Source organism: Fukomys damarensis, unplaced genomic scaffold, assembly GCF_012274545.1.
Source record: "Fukomys damarensis isolate Sample0158 unplaced genomic scaffold, DMR_v1.0_HiC HiC_scaffold_4, whole genome shotgun sequence".
In the NCBI taxonomy this organism is placed as follows: domain Eukaryota; kingdom Metazoa; phylum Chordata; class Mammalia; order Rodentia; family Bathyergidae; genus Fukomys; species Fukomys damarensis.
This window is the reverse complement of record NW_022900916.1, coordinates 62,623,613-62,637,367: the sequence shown is the minus strand read 5'-3', so window position 1 is coordinate 62,637,367 and position 13,755 is coordinate 62,623,613. Positions and strand designations below refer to the sequence as shown.

General features: G+C 35.4%; 1 protein-coding gene across 2 annotated transcripts in view; it reads right to left on the bottom strand.

The window, feature by feature from the left end:
* Krit1 (KRIT1 ankyrin repeat containing) overlaps positions 1-13,212 on the bottom strand; it is a 34,569-nt gene extending 21,357 nt beyond the window's left edge. The window contains exons 1-8 of one of the 2 annotated variants that reach the window (XM_010603491.3): positions 13,137-13,212; positions 9,761-9,864; positions 8,667-8,826; positions 4,313-4,405; positions 2,937-3,066; positions 1,847-2,090; positions 1,543-1,658; positions 1,193-1,336 (exon numbers count right to left, since the gene is read on the bottom strand). In XM_010603491.3, coding sequence (XP_010601793.1) covers positions 1,193-1,336; positions 1,543-1,658; positions 1,847-2,090; positions 2,937-3,066; positions 4,313-4,405; positions 8,667-8,826; positions 9,761-9,862 — 989 coding nt within the window. In that variant the 5' untranslated portion in view covers positions 9,863-9,864; positions 13,137-13,212. The remainder of the gene's footprint in view (positions 1-1,192; positions 1,337-1,542; positions 1,659-1,846; positions 2,091-2,936; positions 3,067-4,312; positions 4,406-8,666; positions 8,827-9,760; positions 9,865-13,136) is intronic. The other variant, XM_010603492.3, reaches the window with a different exon arrangement.
* Positions 13,213-13,755: the final 543 nt, after the last annotated feature.

Sequence of the window (13,755 nt, the reverse complement as noted above, 5' to 3'; positions counted from 1 at the left end):
TAAAAAAAAAAAAAAAAAAAAAAAAAAAAAAATCTATTTAAAAATTATCAAAGGTATGACTCAGTCTAAGATGATCCTTAAAAATGCTATGGAAGAACAATTTAAATGACTTTTTAATAGGAAAGAACTGAAGAGGTTTTTAGAATATTTTTATTTAGCGTTTTTGTTTCTTTTATGAGACTTAGCTCATTACCCCATTTCATCCTTGTATATGTTCCTCTTTTCTCTACAAGGCTGGAAGTTATTTAAGGGGGGGAATGGTGTCACTGCAATCCAAAGGGTCTTATGTGTGAAAGGTAAGTGACAAAACTGTTGACTGGGCAAATGGAAATGCAGGATTAGTACTCAGAATGGAGGCAGATCAAATCCAATGTCATAAACACTGAAAGGGTGAATAAGGGACCTTGGATTCTAAAATGACATTTAATAGTTATTAACTAGCCTAAGTTATTTTGCAATGTCTAAGAACACTGTTAGTACTTTTCCCATGGGGCAGACAATGTAATTCTGACAGTGGAATATATACAATACAGTAAGACCCTAACTCACAAATATTTAAGTTGCAAATTTTCAGATACGAACAGACCTTTTATTACAAACATTCACAGATGTGAACAAATTGCAGAAGTAGCTCATGTTTCTGCCAGACATTGCCATGACTGTGCTGCTGTGTGATTACTGTACAGTGTGAAAGTGTACAGTAGTGCAGGGCTTACTAAAAGCCAAAGATGTCTGGAAGAAAGAGGAGAAGGGATGTGGAGGGGACTGCTAGGAAGGAAAAGCAATACCCACAGAAACAAAAGTGAAAAAAACTGAGAAACTGGACCAAGGCAAACAGATAGTAGATCTCACCTGTTTCTTATAATATGAACATTAAACCACTAGCATAATTCTAAGGAAAAGGACATGGAACATATGGAGTTTTCTTATGCATTACACTATGTATTTGTGTCAAAGGTATATATGACTCACCCTGTTGGACTTAGAAACAAATGTGACTTACAAACGTTCTCCTGGAACAGAACTTGTTCCTAAGTCAGAGACTTACTGTAATCAAAAGATCAAAATAGAATGTTGAGAAGTCAAGCGCAGTAGAAAAGGTAGAATGAGAATAGTTGTTTGATGAGAAACAACATTCACTACTAAAAAATTCATTCATTCAAAAAAAGAAAAGAATAAGTAATCTCTTTACCAGCATGCATAATGGATGGGTGCCCAGTGGTCACTATCTAACTGGTTGACTGAAAACCTTTCATTGAGAAGATGGCTCAGTAATTCTGAATCTCCTTCACAGGCACTCCGATGGAGCGGAAAATCATCTACCCACTGTCGTTCTCTAAGTGTTAAAAAGAAATTTAAAAAATACAAATAGCATTGTTGAAATTTAAATTGTTTCAAACCAATGTGACACACTTATGCAAGCTATATATTATTAAGCTAAGTAATAATTAGATCATACATGTGTTATGCATAATTTTAAATATCTTAACATTAGCTTTTAAGTTTTAAGAAAAGCAATATATAATAAGTCCAAAATAGTACTTGTCTTCTGTGACACTGCTCATGCTTTTCTGCCATTTTTCCTGTTTTGGAATTTGGATTTTTGAGTAGTCTGGGGCTCCTAAACCAAAGTATGGGTTTATTACCACTTTATCTACCTAGAAGAGCAAACAAACAAAAACAAAAACAAAAAACCTTAAGAACTTTAGAAACTTGACTTTCATATACACAGAGCATGGATTTTATCTTAATATTTATAATTAATAATACATGTATTTATCTCAGGAAAAATAATATACTTAAGATGAAATGTCTTTTGAAACCAGAGCTAAAATTCAATTCTTACCCGATTTGTGTATTGAAGATCTGATCCAAACAAAGGGTTATAAATACAGGTATCTGCTTTCTCTAGGGCTAACATTTTACTCTTTATTTCTAGTGTACTATAGCCCATATGTAGTGAGTTTTCTGTTTGACCTGACTCGGAAGCATATGCAGGGTTTATGACATTAGTTTTTATCCGCTCAAGAGGAGAAGGTCGGAACAAAGCTGGAATAAAGTGAGATTGTGCATGGCGTTCATCTAACCACCTGGCAAAATAGAAAAAAGAGGCAGTAGAAGTACCCGCTCAAAAGTGGATATGAAAAAAGTAGACCACTATCTAACTCTGGTGTGGTATTTTCTAATATTATCATTTAGATTTTTAAAGTTTTAAAGTACTTCATTTATTAATGTAAGTCTTGTTAATGGACATAGTAAACAATTTTTTAAAATGTATATGCTATTATAATAACAAAAATTCCATTCTAAGAAAATGAAGTACTTAAAAAATTTAAACATCCAGACATATGTAACACTAGTTTTGTTTACAATTAATAATAGATATATTTATCTTAGGAAAGATAAAGCAAGAGAGGTTAAAGGAACTTACTGAGAGATATTAAATACTAAATCTAGTTTCATAACAGAACAATGTTAATTCTTAAGCTAGGGCAGTATTTATTTGTGAAGAATAAAATTAACATGCTGTAAGCAGACCAGACAATCTTGTCCTCAGGGTTTTCTTTTTTATTCTATAACTGTAAAACTCACCATTTCTTTTTTGCTTTCTCTTTTAGTAAACTGTAGTACTGGGTATTCAAACCAAGGGTGCTCTACCACTAAGCTATATCCCTATCCCTTATTATGTTTTTTATTTTAAGACAGGGTCTTGCTAAGTTGCTGAGACTGTCTTAGAACTCCTACCTCTTGTGATCCTCCTACCTCAGCCTCCCAAGTAGCTGGGATTATAGGTATGAGCAACTGCACTGAGTAACCATTTCTTAATATATGTGTATGATTTTCATCATTTTGTCCCCAAAGTGTCTGGATCTATCAGACTATTTCAACTAATCATGTATTTGATTAATTAAAAATATTTTAATGACATTTCTTACTTATCCAATGCTATTAACATTCTTGCTGTAAGTGTTGCAAAATGAGTACTGGATTCACTACAAACTCGCATAATGTCTTGTAAGCAGTAAAAAATTGGGCATCCTGGTGTATATGAATATTTAGTATTATCTGAAAAAGAAAAATGAAGAATTATGCCATCATTTTAAAGGTTTAGAACTGCAGGTTCTTCATTTTAAATATGTTTAAAAAAAAAAAAAAGCTTGTTAAATATAATATAATTAGATTTGGAATTAGGTCTTGATTCAAGTGATGGTTAGCTCTGTTACCTTGTCCACTTAAGTAAATGCAGCATTTAGAATCTGAAAGACTACAGAAATTGCTTCCCCTTTTTCAACAGTTATAAAACTTATAAGATTTCTAACACCATTTAAAATACTCAACAATATTAAGTTAAAAACACCTAAGAAAATGTATCTGGAATGCCAGAACTGACTAATAAAGTACTGTAAAGCAGCAGGCTAATGGGATGTCTGTGGTACATCATTAATATACTATCACGATTATTGCTAACTTAGGCCAGTACTTTATAGTTTTCAAAGTGATTTCACATCTAATGTATCACTGAATTCTTCCTGCATCATGAACCAAATAGGGGAGGTAATGATAATATTGTCCCTATTTTACAAATAAATAGCTAATGCTTAAAGTAGTGATTTGCCCGAAGTCATAACATTAGTTATCTAAAAGGTCTACATGTACTACCTTTTCTATTATTCCATTAAGTCAAAGGTTCAATTTAAATTTTCACATTAGATCTACAGGCTTTAATTTATTTATTTTGGTTTCTTGAGACAGGAGACAGGGTCTCACTATGTAGTTCAGACTGCTCTGGGACTCACTGTGTAGCCCAGGCTGGTCTTGAGCTTGCAGTGATCCTCCTGCCTCAGCCTCCCAAATGCTAGGATTACAGGTGTGCGCAACCACGCCTGGCTACACGCTTTAAATATTACCAAATACTACTACTGAGCAGAGTACTTTAGTATTGACATTTTCTTGTGCCCAGTACAAGACAGGCTCTGATCATAGTATGTTAATTTTCCAGAATACTTAAATATTTATTACTATCCTATGGTATATTCTTTGAAAAAAAATCCCTTACTGTAACCTAAATACTTTACATTTCAATTACACCTTCCCTCATTCCTTCTCCCCCTATTTCGGAAACTAATACAAAAATATTGCTGTTCAGCCAAGAAGGCAATACACTACTTTGAAATCAAACATTTTTATTAACAAATTTGCTTTCTTCTATTAACTTAAGAACATGTAATCATTAATGCAAATTTCTTGATTCCTCAGTAGACTTTCAGCATGTAAAGTACATGAAGACTGGTAAGACAGATTTGAACTTTACCTTTGACAACTGATGGAACAATAAATAATGCTGCTTCTCTGCCTATCTTCTCTCCCTCCAGAGGAAATTTCTTCATTAGTACCACTCGTTTCCCTAATCATTAAAGAAAAAGTAAGCAAAGATAAAAATGGTCTTCTAAGTCTTATAAATTATCCTAAGAATTAGAAAATCAATTTTGAGGAGCTAGGGATATAGCTTAGCGGTAGAACTCTTGTCTAACATGGGCATGTGTCTGCACCACACAAACAATCACAACACAGGAAAAAATTTAAAACACAGCATGTTATGGAAACTGAAATAGTTTTATTATATGCAGTAATAAAAACTGATAACACACATTTTATATACAACTAATAGTTTTGTGGTTTAAATCACTAGAAGAGATCTTCCTATGCATAGGAAGGAAAGCTGTTCTCTTTTAATGGAAAGAGCAGCTCCAAATAGCAAGGCATCCTGTACCATCTTCACTCAGCTGAGATAAAGGTGTGAGAATTTTATTAAATTCTGGGCTCACTAAGGAGGATGTTGTATTGTTACCTACTGAGAAAGGAAGTATATGCAAGTTTCAAATTTTAAATGTTTATTATTAGCTCTTCTTTAAACATTCAACCACTATTGCAAATTCAGTTTTTAATTAAAATACTAATTGGACTACAAACTATTATTCTGAACTATAACAACCCTTCTTAGTCTATTTAACCCCATTTGGTAGTAAGGGTACAATAAATGGTAACACATAAGTCTTATACTCTATAACCTCTCATTCTCTCCTTTACCATGGTTATTTATCAACCCTTCTTATGTCCTCACTCCAGGAAATAAAATACCTAGCACATACAATGTCTTTTGTAGACAGGTAGATAAGATTTTAAACAGTTTCGTTTATCCACAAAGTATCAGTCAATAATTCATGATTTTTAAGGCCTATTATAGCTCCCAAAATTATTTTATAACTGGATACTTACACAAAATGAGTGTTGGCTACAAAATAACACCCTAATGAATTTATTTGTTTTGTTTTTGGTTTTTGGTTTTTTGAGACAGGATCTCACTATGTAGTTGAGACTGACCTGGAACTCACTATGTAGCCTAGGCTGGTCTGAATTCACAGCGATCCTTCTGCCTCAGCCTCCCGAGTACTGGGATTACAGGTGTGCGCCACCACACCCAGCACACCCTAATGAATTTAGAAGCATTATTTTTCTTGTGTGTCTGGAGGTCTTATCTCCATCTGATCATTCCTGCTTTGCTTTCTCAAATCCAATGCTGCTCCCCTATTTAACTGCCTGCTTTTTAAATTATGCATATTGCTATATTATATATATAGATAGATAGATAGATAGATAGTATATGTTGCGGGGGAGACACTGACTACAAGCTGGGATACGAACCTCTTAGGTGTACCTCCATTAATGGCAATATTCTCTTAGCAGGTGACAACCAATGTCAACATTTCCATTTACAGATGTAAAAATGACCACATACTAAGTTACAGAACTTAAGAATTTCATAAAAAATAAAGTGTGGTAGTATTTGTAAGCTACACACAATACTATACAAAATGTCAAACATATCTATTGCTATTAGTCATTTCATAATTTTCATGTGATAATTGTATAAGGAATCATAGTACCCTAAAAAAAATTCTTAGGAGTCTAGGGTATAGCTAAGTGATAAAGCCTGTGTTTATCGTGTGAATCTGAGTTCAACTCCAGTACCAAAACAAAAAAACAATTCTACATTTAAAAAAAACTCTAGGAGTTTCAGGATATACCATAGCTCCTTAATATAATTTTCTAGTTAAGTAAAATTCCTCTATTTTAATTTCCTCTATTAAATGCTGACTGAAAGGGTGAAGGGAGGGCAGGGACAAGGGGAAAAAATGAGAACCAAGACCTGTCATGTAAAGGTACAAGGTCCTAATAATGAATGTAACTGTACTGTATACCTAAAATGCACCAATAAACTCAATGAGGAAAAAAAAAAAGCTGACTGAAAATTGTTATGATATTTTACTATATACAGGGCAAAACTGTGCTGTATACTCCTAAGGGAAATACCTGAGCATTCTGGGCCTGGAGAAATTTTTAACACTGACACCTCTTACATAATCTTCTGAATGACTTAAGTAACACAACTTGGCTAATTCATAGCAAATTATGACTCATTTATCTTAGCTCAACTATGTGACAGACAAAGCAGATTTCTGTGTCATGCTCTGACTGAAAGGGTGAAGGGAGGGCAGGGACAAGGGGAAAAAATGAGAACCAAGACCTGTCATGTAAAGGTACAAGGTCCTAATAATGAATGTAACTGTACTGTATACCTAAAATGCACCAATAAACTCAATGAGGAAAAAAAAAAAGCTGACTGAAAATTGTTATGATATTTTACTATATACAGGGCAAAACTGTGCTGTATACTCCTAAGGGAAATACCTGAGCATTCTGGGCCTGGAGAAATTTTTAACACTGACACCTCTTACATAATCTTCTGAATGACTTAAGTAACACAACTTGGCTAATTCATAGCAAATTATGACTCATTTATCTTAGCTCAACTATGTGACAGACAAAGCAGATTTCTGTGTCATGGGTTTGGTCTTAGGAAAACCTGGTAACTACAACAACTTGGCAAAAGTGCAACAAAACTGGATGAAAATTTATCAGAGAAGTTCAAGACTGTGATAGAAAAGACTAAAAAATCTGGTAATCACAGTCTTTTGCAGCATTAAACATCCAAAAAGACTTCTTTTTTTAGCTAAAATTGGTTTTGAGGGCATTTGATTAAAAAGTTATTCTGAGGGCTGGGGATTTGGCTCAGTGATTCTTCTGCCTGCTTCACAAGCAGAAGGGCCTTAGTTCGATCCCGGGTACCAAAAAAAAAAAAAAAAAAAAAAAAAAAAAAAGTTATCCTGAGCTGGTCATGGTGGTTCCTGCCTAATCCCAGCATTCTGGAAGACTGAGGAGGATTAAAAGTTTGAGCTCAGCTAGGGCAATTTAGGCACTATCTAAAAAAAACAAAACCAGAATCTGGTAAGGAAAGAGGATTCTCTTTGTGACACTTAGAATGCAAATCAAAGATCTTCACATTTATGTAGGAAGCTTGCATAATCTTGAGTTACTATACTTAAAGCCCAAACTCACAGAGACCCTAGAGCCCTCCTTTGGAAGTTACCTATGAAAGGATAATATAGCAAACAGCAACTCCAAAGGTTGTAAAATATGGCCTTATAGTTCAGTGATATTATGTCTAGAGAACAAACTTGGAAAATAACTAATAAATCAAATCATAGGATATGGCTGTTATCTCTGCAATAGAGACAGACAACTAATCTTTATAAAGATCTACAAACAGGAAAAAAAGAGCAAATGTATACGCTTTAAAAATAAAAAATGTAGGCACAAGGAGGCATTCTACCTCGCTAACAACTTTTCAACTGCTGTTTGACTAAAATAATAATTATCTTTTCAATTATGCCTCAACTTTGGACATAGTTGTTTATCATTTTTATAACTTTGGTGGGGGAGAGGAGACAGGGCCTTGCTGTTCAGTTCAGGCTGGCTTTGCACTAACAATGTAGCCAGGCTGGTCTTGAATCCAAGGTGATCCTCCTGCCTCAGCCTCCCAAATCCTGGGATTATAGGCCTGTACCACCACCTGGTTAGTTTTTATAATTTTTGACTGTTCTCTGCTTCCTAGGAGGCTTTTGTCTAGAAAATGGATCACAAAATTTTAATCATTTTTATAGACTTTCTATTATCTAATTTTTAAATGGGGCCTTCGTTTTTCAGTGCTAGTGCTTGCACAATTCAAGTTGGGTGTTTGAAATGTTTCCTTTCTGTGGGAAGAAAACCTTTGCTACGTGGTAATTTATCAGACTTCCCCTAATCCATGAATATTAACTTTCATTTAGTTATGAAGAGAGGCTTGCCATTTCCTCTGTCTTGGAGTAGAGAAATTCAAAGATACTTTTCCAGAAAACTATACTTTTACGAACAGTAATTCGTAGTGTTCAAAATATTTCCTTTTCTCTCTCTACTGAACTGATCATTAAAATACTATGATTTCTTTAAATGCATTTGAAGTTTTAAAAATAACAGTTTAGAGTTTTTTCTTGAAGGAGCTTGACTATAGATTAAAAAACTGTCTTTTGTAAGATTTTTTTTTTCCGCCGGAGATCAAACTCAGGACCTCATTCTTGCGAGCTATATCCCTGGCCCTTTTTGTAGTTTTTTAAAATGGAAAGAGACATAAACAGATTGAACTTAATATATCTTAAAAAAATCTTTCTTTACAAGAATTTAAAGCAAAATGTTAAAAAAATTAAGAAAGTATAAGAAATGTTTCATACCTCTGATACCCTGGTTTGCAGGAGAAATTGGTTTGGTGGTTTCTACTACATAATCCAATATGCCTTGTGTTATTTCATTGTTGCCTTGAAGTTTAGTTTCCAACAAAACTTTTTTTCTTTTCTTTTTCTGTCCTTCAATAGGAACTTCATGCAACAAAATCTTAAATGAAAGAGTAACATTTAACAGAAGGTTTAAAATACAATGTATTTGTCCTGGAATACTAAAATAAGCGGGTAGCCTTTCTCAACCCTTGCTGTATATTAGAATAACCTGAGAAGCTTTAAAATAACACCAATGCAGAGCTCCATCTCAGACCATTAAATTAGCATATCTGGGTCCTTGGACCCTGATAATGATAGCTTCAAAAGCTCCCCAGGTGATTCTACAGTGAGCCAGGACTGAGAAACTGAAAGCCAGAGCAGCCCTAAAGCAGAAACCTAAAAATGCCTGCAGCACTCTATAACAGGTTTCAGATACCTAAAAAAGCAGTTTATGGCAAAATGCTAAGAAAATTAAATTACATTAGCAGTATTTCATAGTGCTTAGTCTATTGCATTAAAAAAATAATTCAGCGGCGTACTTATTTTTGCTTCAATTACATGTTTACTATTGTATGTAAAATAACTCAAGACCACAGGAAAGTAATTTCATTGCCTAAAATTTAAGGTAAAAAGATCCTTTAAAATGAATTGTTAAGGGGCTGGGGATTTAGCTCAGCGGTTCAGTGGCCTGCCTTGCAAGAGCAAGGACCCGAGTTCAATCCCAGGTACCCCCCCAAAAAAAAGAATTGTTAAATATAATTTGGAAAAATAACCAAGAACAATGTTTATATTGCAATTTTAACTGGCTTTTGTAGTTTTTTAATTTTTTAGAGCCATTTAATAAGTTGTACTAAAACCTAAGTCTATTAACACCACAAATTTTTTCTAATATCCTATATGCAAATAAATAGCAAACAGTCAAAAAGGATGCAGCAGAAAAAAGAGTGTAGCTTGTCAATAAAAATTTAGAGCATATCATTAGACTTTATATGTAAATTGTGGTACAAAATGACATTTATGGGTAGAAATCAAATATGATTAAATTTTCTCACTTCATATGATTTAGCTCTGTATTCTCGAGAATTGAGACTGGCAGTATTCTTTGGACGAATAACAGCAACATATGCATCTTCTATGTTTTCTGGATTTCCCATTGCTTTATAAAACAAACAAAAAAATTACTTGAAAGATTAATGACACAATAGGTGGAAATGTAAAAAAAAAAGTATTACAGTCCAAATGACAACTTTTATTTCCACATACTAACTTTGAAAAACAAGTTTAAAATGTTTTTTATAGCTTAGAATATATAGTACTAAAAGACATAACTGATTGTATCTTCATCATACAACTATTCAAAGCCTTACCTTATGATTTAAGATTTTCTGTTTTTAAAAATTCCTTTTCTGTTAAAGGTAAAATTTTTTTAAATGGGCATAATTTCACAGATCGTGCCTGTGTGTGTGTGTGTGTGGTACTGGGGATGAACAGAGGGTCTTTCGAGTTACGCCCTTGGCCCTTTTTATTTTTTGATACAGGGTCTCACTAAATTGTTAAACTGCCTATGCTGGGCTCATATTGGCAATCCTCCTGCTTAGGCCTCCCAGAGTGCTGGGATTAAAGGCATGTAACCACCACATCTGGGTTTCAGAGATCTTCTTAACTGCACAGTATGAATCTGTCCCTGAGGCTTAAAAAAGTGCCATGATTATGAAATATTTTGTAAATGATAATTTGAAATAATTAGAATGGTACACATTTATTTTCAATACATTACACAGTGAATGTTACATTAAGTTTGGAAGCTGAAAATAGGTGGCAGCTGCTTTATATTTACTTAACTAGGGCCGGGGATTTAGCTCAATGGTTCCGCCGCCTGCCTTGCATGTGCAAGGTCCCAAGTTGGATTCCCAATACCAAAAAAAAAGACATATTTACTTAACTCACTATAGAATCTTTAGCTAGGAGAAACTTTGTTAGATGTTTGAATAAGCTAAAATATGGTTTATAATTTTCATCATAGAAGCCTATCATAGAGCCAAAGCTATTTGGTCAGTTGATAAAAGCTCTGATGTTGATGTTGATAGGACAAATGATTACAATATCAAAGAAATAAAATTTTTTTTCCAGCTGGATTTGGTGATGCATGACTGTAATGCCAGCACTCTGAGGCAGGAGGATTGGAAGTCTGAGCCCAGGATGGGCAAGCCCGTGACAAGAGGAGATCTACTCAGAACAAAAAATTAAAATAAAAAAGGGTGGAGATATAGCTCAGTGCAAAGGCCTGGGTCATCATTTCCCCAGATGGAACATTCTTTCCCAAATATATTCACTGTGTAGTTGTATGTGTGTGTTTATCTCTATATATATTTTTTCTCTTAAACTAAACTAATTTTTTCCTCAACTAAGTCTCCAGGCAATTTCCAATGAGTAACTAAATTTTAATCACACTCGTGGTTAATAGTTCTCTTCACTATGCACTTTTTAATGGCTAGACTAAAACGTTTCTTTTTGGTTGAAAATCTTTTATACTTTTTCTAAAAAAAACCAGCAAGCAAAGACCTTTTGTCCTAGCCATGTTGACATGAACTTTTTTTGAAAAAAAAATTTTTTTTTTGGTATGGGGATCTGGGATGGAAGTTGGTACCTTGCACTTGAAAGCAGGCAGCAGAACCACTGAGCTAAATCCCTGGCCCTTTTTTGAATTTTTAAAAAGCCCATTAGGTACTAGAGGATCTGTTCATATTTAATGAGCCCCTTACTGTTCCAACTCTCAAGAGAGAAAACAGACCATCTTCAAGAAAGGGTTTTGAACGTTATTTGAAAGGACAGAGATAAATTTATTCTGTTTTCTCATCTGCAACTGCTGATGTCACTTTGGAGCCTAATTTACTTTCCTAAATAATAATTCTTAAATGCCTTACAACTGAAAAATTTCACTAAAAAGAAATTATTTAAAAATCTGGTTACTTTTGCATTTTAAATAAATTTTGGCCTAAGATCATAACAATTATTTATTTTATTTTATTTTAAATCAAATAATTTATTTTAAAATGTTTTAAATTCTACATATTTTCTTTGATTAGGTCCAAAGAAAGTAGACATTTCACAGAAAAGCTACCGAAACAGTATAGAGGTGTTTCATTTTGAAGTTATGAGAGCACATCTTTTTATTTTCATTCCATACCTCATGGAATTATTTCATAAGATCATTATTGAAATCCACTTCATGCAACAGTGCTTTTATACACCATGTGAAAGGGATGAGGCTTTTTTTCTTTTCTGAATTTCTATTCGGCAATTACTTTTCATCTCAGATTAATACTGATTTAAAAGTAATAAAACTACACATTATGAGATACCTGACTACCTCCTGAAAGACTGAAAGTCCAGTAAAGGACACTGTATTGTGCCGACACTGTGTAACATACATGGCACAATTACAGACACAATTTTTTGTATTATGTGCCTAAAAAGAGAAATGAAATAATTCTTAATTTTCCTGTCTTGGTCAACACATACTAGGAAAACATTTATAGCAAAGTGCTTTGTTGATACTCATCATATATAATTTTAAAAATAATGTTACATATCCCTGATATTAAATTTATTTTCAAGAAATACTGCTACTTGACTGTTTGAAATATGTATTCGTGACATTAAAGAAAGAACCAAAGCTTAAGTCAGGAAAAATAACAAAAGACACTAAGATAGGAAGGTAAAGCTGGTATGGCAGCTTTAGAAAAAAGTAACCGGCTAAAAATAAACAGAAAGGTATAACCAGAGGTTGATGTTAAGAATGACTTTTTAATAGAGTTCTGGGGACTGCGTGGCATTTTGCCTACTGGCTCACTAGGGAAAAAGTTCCACATGGTAGGTAATATGCTGCTGAAACAAAAAGACCTTACAGATGAAGTGGGGGAAATGGTTCTCTATTGGGCGTGGTCCGTAACCGGAATCCTTTGAAAATATATAGGGGCATTTTCCTTAGGACGGGTAGAGGACGTGTACAGCTGCCAATTGGTACCCACGAACGGGGTAACGCCCTGTAGTGTGTTAGTCTGTTTGCAAACTGTAGACACGAGCTGTCCGAGACAGTGGAAAAGGAATGGTGTTCAGATCCCGTTAGAGCAGGTAAAGTCTTCCGGCGAAGCTCAAAAAACATATCATGGAAAAAAGGCAAAGAAAGGAAGTACAAAACCTTAAATGAGGGAGAAAAATACTGAAGAGAGAAGTGAGCTAAACTGACAAGCTGTGGATCGCTTTCCCTACAAAAACAACAAAAATTATCGGCCTGCGACGTTTTTCTACGTCGCCACCCCATCACTGCCCCTTAACAGGAAAAAACAGCAAGTTAGTCTGCTCAGTTTCCACCCAAAAAGCGACTGTATCTTCTCTGTAACTACGTTTAAAAAAGAAACTTCTTGCCTGTAGAAACGAGACGTGGAGATGATTCGGTCTACCACCCGTTTTTCTCTCGCTGGAGTCTGGATCTTGCTTCTACTCTTTTCCGCGAAGGAAATCGAGAGGTCTCACCCGTGCGGGCGCCCGGCTGGCTCTCAGGCCGCTACATTCACCTCGGGGGCTGGGACGGTCACCTGGGGGCGGGGGACCGTCGCCGTTTTGTCATTCCTTCTTCCCAGCTCTAGGCAGAGCGACTCGGCCCAACTTCCTGCGGCAGGAAGACCCGGGTCGCCACCGGACGGGTTCCGTAGCGCTCCTCCCCCAGAGCCCGTACAGCTCGGTTTTCTGCAGCTGGAAAAACCTCTGGCGTAGTAATTCTTTACTGTCCTTCCTTTTCCTCACGACTCAGCCCTATTTACTCTTCACGGTCTCCAGAAACTAGGGGCTCCCGGGTCTTCAAAGGCCTCAGTTCTTCCTCCCGCTGCTACCGGGGCGAGGAGACCACTTCCGGTTCGCACCCTTCGCGACCCCGCGGTTGGCGGCGGAAGAGCTTCCGGGTCGGCAGCAGAGGCGCTGTCTGCCGTTCCTGCTGTTGCTTGCCGGGGCTGCTGGCTCTGTGGAGCTGGTGGCGGGCGGCTGGGTG